At 55.9% G+C, this 11214-nt stretch overlaps 5 protein-coding genes and 1 non-coding gene across 6 annotated transcripts in view; 2 read left to right on the top strand and 4 right to left on the bottom strand.

Moving 5' to 3' along the window:
• Positions 1-933, top strand: part of CHGG_10328 (uncharacterized protein) — a gene marked incomplete at both ends in the record, with an annotated part of 2188 nt that extends 1255 nt beyond the window's left edge. Inside the window, one exon of the mRNA XM_001228254.1 lies at positions 68-933. Coding sequence (XP_001228255.1) covers positions 68-933 — 866 coding nt within the window. The remainder of the gene's footprint in view (positions 1-67) is intronic.
• Positions 934-1236: 303 nt separating this feature from the next.
• CHGG_10327 (uncharacterized protein) lies at positions 1237-2134 on the bottom strand (the record flags this gene model as incomplete). The annotated part of the gene is made up of 4 exons (XM_001228253.1): positions 1237-1289; positions 1358-1817; positions 1919-1970; positions 2097-2134. The coding sequence occupies 4 exons, from the start codon at positions 2132-2134 to the stop codon at positions 1237-1239; spliced, it is 603 nt and encodes a 200-aa protein (XP_001228254.1).
• A 570-nt stretch (positions 2135-2704) lies between these two features.
• CHGG_10326 (uncharacterized protein) lies at positions 2705-4350 on the bottom strand (the record flags this gene model as incomplete). The annotated part of the gene is made up of 3 exons (XM_001228252.1): positions 2705-3647; positions 3700-4075; positions 4125-4350. 3 exons carry the CDS (start codon positions 4348-4350, stop codon positions 2705-2707), a joined length of 1545 nt encoding a protein of 514 aa, XP_001228253.1.
• Positions 4351-5537: 1187 nt separating this feature from the next.
• Positions 5538-5635, top strand: CHGG_11239. Its single transcript has one exon. It is a non-coding gene; the product is annotated as a tRNA-Ser (tRNA).
• Positions 5636-6288: 653 nt separating this feature from the next.
• On the bottom strand, positions 6289-6806 carry CHGG_10325 (uncharacterized protein; the record flags this gene model as incomplete). The annotated part of the gene is made up of 2 exons (XM_001228251.1): positions 6289-6388; positions 6625-6806. The coding sequence occupies 2 exons, from the start codon at positions 6804-6806 to the stop codon at positions 6289-6291; spliced, it is 282 nt and encodes a 93-aa protein (XP_001228252.1).
• A 1661-nt stretch (positions 6807-8467) lies between these two features.
• Positions 8468-10624, bottom strand: CHGG_10324 (uncharacterized protein; the record flags this gene model as incomplete). The annotated part of the gene is made up of 1 exon (XM_001228250.1): positions 8468-10624. One exon carries the CDS (start codon positions 10622-10624, stop codon positions 8468-8470), a length of 2157 nt encoding a protein of 718 aa, XP_001228251.1.
• Between the last annotated feature and the right edge of the window lie 590 nt (positions 10625-11214).

Below are 11214 nucleotides of genomic sequence, written 5' to 3'. Positions count from 1 at the left end.
TCCCTCCTCCCGCCCTCCCCAAGCGGAGACCAACTACCCCCCATGCCCGTCGTCTCCCCCTTTCCAGGCACGACCGCCTCACCCATCCGCGTGCCCTTCGGCTCGGGCCGCGGCGAGCTGATCGACCTCCCCGGCCTCGCGCGAAGCGACCTCGAGTACCACATCACGCCGTCCCAACGCTCCTCCCTCATCATGAAGGCGCGGGTCCTCCCGGAGCAGCAGGTGCTCAAACCGGGCCAGTCCCTCCTCCTCGGCGGCTTCCTGCGCCTCACCCCGCGCAACACGGCCGCCGCCGGCGACGACGAGCTCGTCTTCCTCGCGTACGCCTTCACTCCGCTCGACGCCCACACCACCGCCACCGACAAGGCCGTCGCCGTGCAGACCCAGGCCCCCGACGCGCCCCACGTCGAGAACATCGCCCTGCCGGGCACGGGCGCCAAGATCCGTCACGCCGGCGCCTTTCAGCTGCGCTACGATGTGACGAAAGCCCGCACCGGCCCGCTCACGCGCAAGGAGGCGGTCGGGTTGAAGGTGGATCAGCTGCCGTACCGCGTGCTGGGGCTGGACATCCTGGTGGAGGGGTGTGGGTGGGTGGAGGTGGTGGTGCAGGTGCGCACGCGGCAGCTGTTCCCCAGTGGTGGTGATGGGGGGTGGGGGGATGGGAATATGCAGACGCTGGATCTGCGGCCGGAGCCGGTGAATGTGGAGAAGAGGAGGTCGAGGGAGGAGGAGGAGAGGGGGGTGGAGGCGAGGTGGCCTGTCATTGATGTGTATAGTCCGGAGGGGGCGTTTATTGGGTATCGGTCGCCGATGAATGCGTGGATGTTGAACAAGCCCAAGCGGGATACCAGGGCGCGGCCGAGGAAGAGTATGAAGGGGGCGAAGAAGAGGGAGAAGAGGGAGAGGAGGGCGAGGGAGGCGGCGGATGTATAGGAGGAGTGGGCGTAAGGATGCCTTGTTTTTTGGATAGCCTGGCTGTATGTATGTACCATGACTGTATGATATTGTAAACATGACTCGATATCCCATGAAAGATTTGCAATGCAAGACCGGGCAATTGGATTGAGTAAGATACCCGGTGGGTGCCGGAGAGGGGGGTATAATCTCTATTTGTCAACCATGGCGAGCCTTTTCAGCCGACCTCTGCCGTCTATCCAGACCATTTTATGTAGTACATGTCATCATACACTGTATCTTACTTAAATGCCACCCGCGAGCGCCTCCTCCACCAACTCCTCAAAACCCCGGCGCGCCCTGGAACCTGCCCTTATCGTCATACCTCGCCTCTGCTAACAGTCAGCAACCACCCTCACCTTTTGATTCATAGGAGGAGTAGAGCAAACAAAAAAGGACTTACTAAAGAAGGTATAATTTAGCGTCACGGTATGCACATTGCGCATATTCAAATCCTTCAACAAATCCGGATCCAAATAAAAAAACACGGGCATATCCACCGTCTCCCCGGCCGCCAACCGCTGCTCCTCAAAGCAGAAGCACTGGATCTTGCTGAAATACGGCGCCGTCTGGGCCGGCGTCACGGAATACGTCGCCACCCCAACAATATCCTTGTCCGAGTTGTTGGTCGCCGTGTAGAAGGCGAGGGCCGTCTCGCCGGGCAGCACGCGCACCTCGCGCTGCTGCGGCGTGAACTTCCACGGTAGCACGTCGGACACGGACGACGAGAATGTCACGCGGATCCGCCGCGCGTCCGTCACGGGCTCGAGCCGCGAGGCTAGGTCTTCGGGGGAGCCGTCCCCGCTGCCCGCGGTGCCGTGTGCCCGTACGGGCTGTCCGCCGTAGCCGGTTGTTTGGCAGATCTCTGGTGGGGGATTAGCGGCCAGTGCCGAATATACTTGTAGGGAGAGTGAAGGTTTGGGGGGGGAGGAGAGGGGGGCCAGACCATCTTGTACATGGGTACCGAGCCATATGACAGCGCGACCGTCCCTAGGATGATGCTGAGGGTGTAGTACCTGCGACAGAAACACACCGGTCAACAACCCTCCCTTACGACACCACCACCACCATCACCACCGCCATAGAGCCAGTCAACCACCCACCGACTCCAGACCGAAAAGGAAAGAAAAGTAAGTCCCTACGCAGTCGACCGATTCCGCCTCTTATACACCTCGCTCATCTTATCCATCCCCGGCGCCGCCCCGTCCGGTATCCTCCTCTGTTGTTGCGACTGCCCATGCTGCTGTTGCTGCTGCTGTTGGCGTCTGGGGAAGCTCCGTGAAAAGAAACGGTTCGAGCCGGATCTAGCCGCAGCTGCTACTGATGGCTGCTGCCATTGGGCGCCGGCGCGGCGGCAAAAGAGGCAGGACCAGCTGGACGAGGCTTCGGTGGCCACGCGCTGGGCGAAGCGCGGTATTGGATTCATTGTCGGGGTTGTGTTGTGAGCTCGGGGAGAGGGGAGGGAGCGAGTTCCCTGTGGGTGGAGGTGGGTATGTTTTCTTAGGGAACGATCATCCGATCTGGGAACGGAGTTTAAGGTTGGAGCTTTGGGGGGGAATTGGAAATCTTGGCGGGTGTTGCCGGCTGGTGGGGCTTGGCTCATACCCAAGCCATCACTGCGTGGTAAGAAGGGACTCAAAGCTGGGAAAAGGGGTATATGTCATTCATTCGTAAATCTCATGTGAAGTGCTATCGCTACATATATTTGGGGCAATCCAAAGTCCTGTCCAACCCATCCATCCCATACAACCTAATGTTCCTTCTCATGCAACCGACCGTTGATACCCCCTGGACCACTGACCCTCGATGCCAACCTCCGGGTCGTCGTCGCTCTGCTGGCCATATTCAACAGCCCATCCAGAATCTCAATGATGAACATCTGGATAAGCGCAATCAACAATCTAAAGATATAGTCCAGAAGCGACAGCCTAGGCTTCTCCCCGCGGCTGCAAGTCGAGTCCTTGAATTCGAACGGGATGGTCGCGCCGAGGTGCTCCACCGCCACGCGCAGGCCGCTGCTGAAGCCGTCCTCGTGGAACCCGTACTTGGTCCACGCTCCAGCGTAGCTGATGCCCCGGGTGTTCTGGATCGAGTCGAGATGCTGCTGGGCGCGGATGGTCTCCGCGTTGTAGACGGCGTGACGGTAGCTGTACCACCCCTGGACCGTTTTCGGGTCTGGCTCGTGGAGAGGGTTGAGCGTCACCAGAACGTTACCGAATGCGTCGCGCGGGATGTGCTGCAGGGCGTTCATGTTGTACGTCAGGGACACCTGGTTGATGTTGCCCTTGCCGTTGGGCGACGCCGACCTGGTCATGTAGTTCCAGCTCGACCAGGCGGTTTTTGACCTGGGCATCAGGGAGGTGTCCGAGTGCAGGACCGCCACGTTCGGCGAGGTGCGGAAGTTCTTCAAGATTGACCTCTCCTCCTCGGTTGCCGAGTTGCGGATGATCGAGTACGCCTGGTCGCCGTGGGTTGCCAAGATGACGTGGTCGAACACTTCGGAATTGCCGTCCTGGGTATGCAAGCGCACACGCCCGTCGGCCTCGTTGGTGAGCGCTGTCACAGTCGTGTTGAGTCGCAGGTGGTTTGGCGGAAAGCCCTGGAAGACCTTGTCGATGTACGTCTTGGACCCCGTGGAAATGGTCAGCCACTTGGGCCGGGCGGCAAAGGTCGAGAGGAGATGATGGTTCCACCTACAGGTTGTCAGCGTTATCAAAACTTTGCCCTATACCGTGGGCTACTCACAAGAAACGGACTAGCGTCGCTGCCGGGAAGTCGAGGGCAAACTTGTCTGGGCTTGTGTTCCAAGCGGCGGCCGCCATGGGGATGAGATAGTTGTCACGGAACGCATTCGAATAGCCTTCTCGGTCCAGGTACTCCCCGATTGTCTCCTCGGTTGGCTCCTTCGCCTTCAGAATATCCAGGGCAAACTGGTTGAACCGGAAAATATCGAAGAGCATGCGCCACATTCTCGGCGAGAAGAGATTCCCGCGCTGGCAGAACAGGGCATCCAAGCTCGAGCCTGCCCACTCAAAGCGGCCTTGGTCCCTCGACACCGAGAAGCTCATCTCGGTGGGGTCTGTCTTGACGCCGATCCTCTTGAGGAAATTGAGAAAGTTCGCTGCTCAGGGGTCAGCACAGATCATGGCTGACCGGATGGCATCACTTACGGTACGTTTCCGAGTTCATGACGATGAAGCCAGTATCGACCATCGTCTTGTACTTCCCATTGGTAAACTCTACCGTTTGAGCGTGCCCGCCAAGGCGCCCACTGGCCTCGTACATGTAGACATCGTGAGGGCTGCGGTTCAGTGCCCACAGGGCCGCGATTCCAGCGCAGCCACTGCCGACGACGGCAACCTTCTTCCTGGGGTAGGGGTCAGCCCGGTTCAACATGGTCGTACATGTGCCAGAGCATGAATTTGAGGTGTGGAGAGAAAAGTTTGAGCGGGGTGGGACGGATGGGGTGTATAAGTCTGTAAGCAGGCCTAGATGGGCTAGATGACCACGGAGGGGTACTGAGACATATGAAAGTCAGGCTGCCCGGCTCAAACGGATCGCCAGTGGGTTGTTCTGGAAGACTGGCACCAGGAGCTGTTGGGCGTCGAATTGGCGCGCGTTTGGGCGCATCATAGTTGGCAAAGCCAGGCCCAGTCATGTTCAGCTGGCCCGGGCCCAGCCCCAAGAACAGCGAAGCGCAGATCTTGATGCAGGCCGCATGCGGGTCGCAACCTAAGCGTCCAGCAGTTTGCCGAGGCGTGTCTTCCATTCCAGCCACTGACGTTTCGAGAATTAACGGAGTCGTACCCGCCAGAGCAGCCTCGGATTCCGACTTACATGGGGGCTTCGTGTGCCGACGTCTTGGCTGTGGGATACAAGCACTTGAAAGTCGATCTCAAGAATAGCAGATATGGTGTATACAAGGTGGATAATAATGGCTAGCAACACTTGATATCGACATTTGATAGATCGCAGGCAAATGTGTCATAGACAATGTGCCATAAACAGCGAGTCATTGTTTTAAGCCCTACTCTGATAAAAACTTTGTCCATGGCAGTGTCGTGTGAGCAGCCCATGACATCCGCATGGGATTTGAAACGGGGTGGGAACATTTGGTGAGCCCTCGCGTGCGTGTCAACCAAGAAGTTCATGCAACGAGCCCCTTACTAGGTTGAAGAAGGCAAATGCAAGACACTGACGGCTTGGGGAAGGAGCTGATGTTGATGCGCAGCATGACAAAAGCCGGGGGTTGCCATCAGAGAAAATATTCTGTGGTTGGGTCAGAAAACAAGGCGCAGAAAGGCCTCGGTCCAATCGCACTTGCCCACATTGCTGCTGGCCCTGTCAAGCCATGGCTCCCGCTTTTCCTGGCCAGCGGGACGCCACAAATCACACCATATGCGGAAGAGCTTTCTGCAAAGGTCTCAAACTGGTAGGGACCCAGATCAACTAAGCACATTGCAACAGTGTCCTCTCGCTATTAGGAGACTGGGGCAAGAGAAGTGTTGTGTGTGTGGCGAATAACAAGAGGTAGCCCAGTGCGCCATATATAAGAGCATAAAAGGTGAAAAGGTATACCATCAGTCACTTTGGCGGAGTGGTTAACGCGCTGCCCTGCTAATTCACAGTTAGCTGCGAGGCAGTTCCTTCGGGAGCGTAGGTTCGAATCCTACAGGTGACGTTTTTTGTCTCGGTTAGAAGTGTTTTTCCTTGTTGCTTTGCATTTTTGATGCCGAGTCGTAAAACATTTTTGGGTACAAAAGATTGGCAAAAAAATCCACGATAAGGGGCTGAGTGGTGCTTGACACGTATCGGCCAAGATTGCCTTGGGTCAACACCCAGCCCCTGGCGTGAGTTATTCAACATCAGTCATGGCATGCCTGGAGACGGCTCGGAGAGCAAAAATGGTCGCTGAACCGTGCTTGTGCGACAAGAAGCTTCTGACAGCTGGACGAACAACCATTGGGACGCCTCGGGTAATGTTATATCACACCCAACTCAAATCATGAACCAGTCTGGAAATGTCGAGGCCAAACGGAATCGCTCACTCATCGCCAGCCCAGAAGGGCAAGCATAGCAGCAATTCTTGGGACGCCGATTCCTCTACCCGGTTAATACAACCCGATGTACACACAAAGTCCTGGAATTCCAGTTCTCCGAAACATCGGGCCTAAATTCTGCGTCTCCGGGGATAAACTTTCTGAAGAAGAAAAAGAGAAAAGAAAAAGGTGGGGAAGGGTCACGGCCGGCAAACTTTTATTTCATGGTCATACTGTGTGGCTTTCACAGTGTGGTCTTAGTGGCACTGTCCTAATTTCATGGCCAATCAGACATTCAAGTAAACAAGCCGTTGACCCACAGACCTTGACAACTGCTCGCATCGTGGAAGTACCAACGAGGAGGTTCCTTGGTTGAAGAATGAGGAGAATAGTGGCTAATCACCAACCAATATAAGAGTCTTAATGTTACTCGTTACCTGAGTTGCTCTCGTGTGCACATCAAGAGTCCAAACATGTCACATCACGGTTCAGAATTCAGGCCATTCAGTTTGGATGCCGTGGCCTTGGTATACCGTCTCAGACTGATCTATCATCTGCCCGCAGATGACTATTCTCGAGTTCCGGCCTCTAGAGCACCTGTACCTGTACACTGACTGCAAGGAACTCTCACCTCCCAACCTCAAGCCCTCCACCCACCACCCCTCCCCAGGCCCCCCCAGCCCTTCCACCACCACGCCCGTCCTTCACACTTCCCACAGTTCGCAGAACCCGCCCCGGCAGTTGCGCGCGCCACACGGCCGCGGCTGCCGACCGCCGACCGGAACAGCAGGCACCGCCGGCACCGCTGGGCATTGTTGACACTGGGACTGCTGGCACGGCTGGCAGGCGACGCGCCGCGCGCCGCGGCATCGCGGGCACCCGGCGTTGTGTGCGCCGTAGGGGGGGTGGCGAGCCGATGGGGTGGTGGCAGGTGGGGCAGGAGGTTGTCATGGGTTTCGTTTTCTTTTTTTTTTTTGGTTCTCTTTTGGCTGGGATGGGTGGTTTGTTCGGTTGTTAGTTTGGGAGGTGAGAAGGGGAAGGGAGAAGGGGGTGGAGTGTTGGTGTGGGAACTGTATATGTATACACGTACCGGTGGAAGAAACTTGGGAGAATGGTTCACGTGTGTAGGTGGTGTGTATCGATGTTGTGTTGTAGTTGTATGCTTAGATCTGCCGGCAGATCAGGGTAGGGAAGTAGGTGGGAGAAAAAGGGAGGGGGCGGTGAACCGTGTTTCTGTCTAAAGACAAGAGCATTCGATGCCCGGCTCAATATCCCCATTTTAATGCCATAAAGCTCACCAAATACCTCATCCTCTTAAGCTTTCTCGTCCTCACAGTACCGGCCATGTCCTAGCCCGATGACAAACCCGTTGACCATCGATAGAGTCTCACGTTGTCAGAGATCTGGTTAACTGTGCCCGCCCGACGATGCCGCCAGCCCGCTCTGTCCTTGTACTAACTGCACCACAATGGAATCCGTTGTTGCTTCAGTGTCGTGAGCTGATCTCGCTGAATTCCGTAGCTACATGCATTGAAAGGGGAAGGCTGCAACAGCCATGGCCTCGTGGCCTCAAACAGCCAACCGGCTGCCCTAAACATACGCCTCCCGGCTGGTATAATAACTATAGTGACACACGCAGTGCATAGCCTTCCCGGATTTTGGCCCCCAACCTTGGATTAATCCCTCCGCTTGAAAGCCTGCACAGTTAGATCATCGAGTGGAATTTTCTGATGAGAGATACCCCGGCGTCGAGTTTGTGCAACGCATGGAGGCAAGTTATACGACATGGCTTTTTTTGTTTGGGGGGGGAGGGGGGGTTCTCGTGATGGTGTTAAGCCGGCAGTAGAACACTGCGGTCGCCGGGCGTCAACCCGTTGCTGCGGCACGGCTGAGAGCATCCCTGGCCCGGCCGGACTCTGAGACTTGAAACAAAGGCGAAGTCCCGGAATCCGGAGCTATCAAACACGAGTCTGGGGTCGCCGAGCCAGATTTGTCACTTCCCGTTGGTACGCCGGTTTATAGCTCAGGGGCCCTTGAGGGCGTAGACAATCCGGTTCGTCATCCATTCCATCAGTCAGAGGAATCTTGGAACCTCAAGTCCGAGACACCATGCTACTCCCGTGATAAAAGTCATCTACAATCAATCACATTTGTTTGTTGCAAGGTACAACCCGTGCCACCAAAGTCCTATTGAAAATGCCGGATTGGACGCTGGAAGGATGGATGGCAGTGAAACGGCAAGTATTCGAATGGACATACAATTATTCGGCCGTCTTTAATTATCAAGGAAATTCAACTCATTGTCGTCATTGTCTCCGCTAAGGTGATTGATACACCCTCCGCATTGTTTTGTTTCCCCCTTTTTGCCCCACATATTTACCCCTTTTCCTTAAACACCCTCGCCGTTACTCCTTGCCTTCAAAACGCAACCAGATGAGGTAAGAAAGGAACGACACACGTACCCCAAAAGCCAATCACCTCCTCGGGTTGTTTTGCGTTTCATTGCCGCTGCCGGCTTGCGCTGTGGCACCCGTAGCGTTGCTTCGTCTTCTTGCCATTGGCGATGGAGCGGCGGCGTGCCCCTTTTGCCCAGGCCGCTGATCCTCCTCCTCAATAGAAGGCAGTATTCTGCGGGCTGTTTCCCCCGTGAGGGGTGGGTTTTGTGGCGCCGATATGGGTGATTCGGGCCGCAGTTGGCGACCTGCTGCCCGTTTTTGCGCGAGGGCACGCTGTTCAGTCCGTCGTACGTTCGTGGGCCTGAGCTGCGGGAGAACGCTGGGGCTGTTCTTTTTAGGTAGGCCATGCCCGTCTGTGACTAAAGTGCTGTTGAGGTGCTGCGGAACGACGGAACCCTTCTGTTCCAGGTGATCCCGTGGTTTGACACGGGGTGTCTTGGGTGACGGTGCTTCCAGTGAGTTGGACCGTGGAAGGGCGGCAGTGCCTCGTTTGTGGCTGGGATTCTGACCCGGGAGTGTCGTATCCGCAGCAGCTGCGACGGCGGCCCGGAATCTTGATGTCTGGAACTCCTTCTCCTCAATTGCCCGGATCTCGGACGATCGGAACGTCTGGCCGCTAAGCTCGCGCGACGATCGACCGCTAACATGGCCATCTTGATTTTGGTTTGAGCGCAGAAAGTCAAGTAACTCGTTTGCGTCCTCGATGCACTCGGCTGCCGGGAGTCGGTCTTCGGGATCTCGGGCCAGCATCTTCCGAACGTTAGCCACGAGCCGGTCACTGGGATTCCGGTTAAACATATTTTCTATTTCGTCAAAAGCAAAGTCTGAGTAGGTCGGCGGACGGTCTCCAGACGGGACCGGCAGCCCATTGTTCATCAGCGCGAACCCAACAACACCGAGGGCCCAGATATCGACGGCATTGGTGTAGCCGGCTCCCCATATCTCGGGAGCCATATAGGGCGCGGTACCGCAGATTGTCTCCATGCGGGAGCGGCTGCCGCCCTTTCTATTTGCCAGACCAAAGTCAGCTAGGGCAAGGGAGAGGGGGGTATTGCTGCGCAGGAGGATGTTGTCAGGCTTGAGATCGCGGTGTGTGATGCCTTGGTCGTGGATGTAAAGCAATCCTTCAGCCGTCTGCTTTAGAATCTCAGCAATTTCAGATTTTGTGAAGGGCCTTTCTCGATCCCTCATCATTTGTTCAAGGTTGCCGTGTTGGCAATATTCCATGACAAGAATCCAGCGGCCCGGCACATCTTCGTACCAGTCCATATACCTAACGATGCGTTCGTGTCTGAGGGATTGCAAGGATTCCATCTCCCTTCTCAGGTCTCTTTTGTTAGAGCCAGAGGTTGTGTTCTTTTTGTTTTTGAGCGTGGATTGGGAGTTGGACATGGATTGGAATCTGGGATTGGATTCGACGATTTGCTTCGCGGCGAAGATCTGCCAGTCTTGCACACGGCGCACCATATAGACGGTGCCGAACGAACCCCGCCCCAGCTCTTTGGCAAACCAGTACATATGTTGCCGCTTTTCGAGTGCCAAGTGTGAGGGGGTTGCGCTCCCCGTTGGGACCTGGGAGGCGACGCTCAAGCCTCCGAGGTCAGAACAATTGGCGAGAAATGCATCGCGCCTCTTGCGAAACTCATCTAGTCGGGGGCCGTCGCGGCTGGGAACTCGGATCTGGAATGCCAAACTATCCTTTAGTTTGAGGGTGACAGTGCACCCTGGGGGTAAGATGCATTTAAAGGGGATGCCGGGCTTCGGCCATGTCTCCTGCGCTCCGCGGTTACCCAGAGCCAGACTGCTTCCCCGCGAGGAGACATCGTACAAGACGACGTGATCACCTTCGACGGCAAACTTGATATGTTGGTTGCTGACGGAAGTGGAATTGCAGACAACGTCGGAGCACTTGGGGTCACGCCCGATGATGAACTGGGATCGCGATTGCCCCGGAGGGTTGGAGAAGGCTAGGACGATGGTGAAGGTCAAATCGCGTTCTTCCGTTCCAGCTCGCTCACGGCGGTCGAGCAACGCGCTACTAGAACTCTGGTCGAAGCGAGAACGGTTGGCTTGGACAAAGGGTCCGCAGCCTTCGAAGGCCGATAGTTTCAATGTGAGCACGATGTCTGATAGGGGCACCTTGCGGCCGTTCACAACGTATTCGTCAAGAGCCATCTAGAAAAGTAGTATGGCGAGTAGTTGTAAGAGTAGTGAGACTAGATAATGAGATGACGAGACGGTGTAATGTGTTCAAGGTCCGTAGAATGGGCAATCCTTTTGGATTGCCCAAGGTTTTAAACCCATCGGTATGAGCACTGTAGCACATGGGGGGGGGGGGCTTTGGGCTCCATGACGGGCCTCTCACAGAATACGAAGATTGTTGCTGAGGACTTCTGTGGTGGAAGGGTGCGGTCTCGTGGCCCAACGACCCAGAGGGTGAGGTACTGCCGTTGCCCGGTCGGGGTCACCGCAAGGGGAGAAGGGAAAATGAGCTGGGGTGACATAGGTAAAGAGGGCTCAAGTTGGTTGGAAGAAGGGAAAGCCGCAATTTTTGGTGAGACGGGGGCGAAAGGGGCGAAAAGGGCAAAAGGAAAAAAAAAAGGGGAAGAGGGTGGGAGGGGAGGGGGTGGGGTCACGAAAGAGGTTGCAGGTTTTATCTGCGCGTGAGGTTAACAGAGGCCGGTTTATCGAGTTTCATGAACCAAAGGGCTGACGCCAATGGACGTAACATCAAAACTTAAATCATACCAACAACACAATACAAT

The sequence above is a fragment of the Chaetomium globosum genome, genomic scaffold (assembly GCF_000143365.1).
Source record: "Chaetomium globosum CBS 148.51 scaffold_7 genomic scaffold, whole genome shotgun sequence".
Taxonomy (NCBI): domain Eukaryota; kingdom Fungi; phylum Ascomycota; class Sordariomycetes; order Sordariales; family Chaetomiaceae; genus Chaetomium; species Chaetomium globosum.
This window is presented reverse-complemented; position numbering and strand designations above follow the sequence as displayed.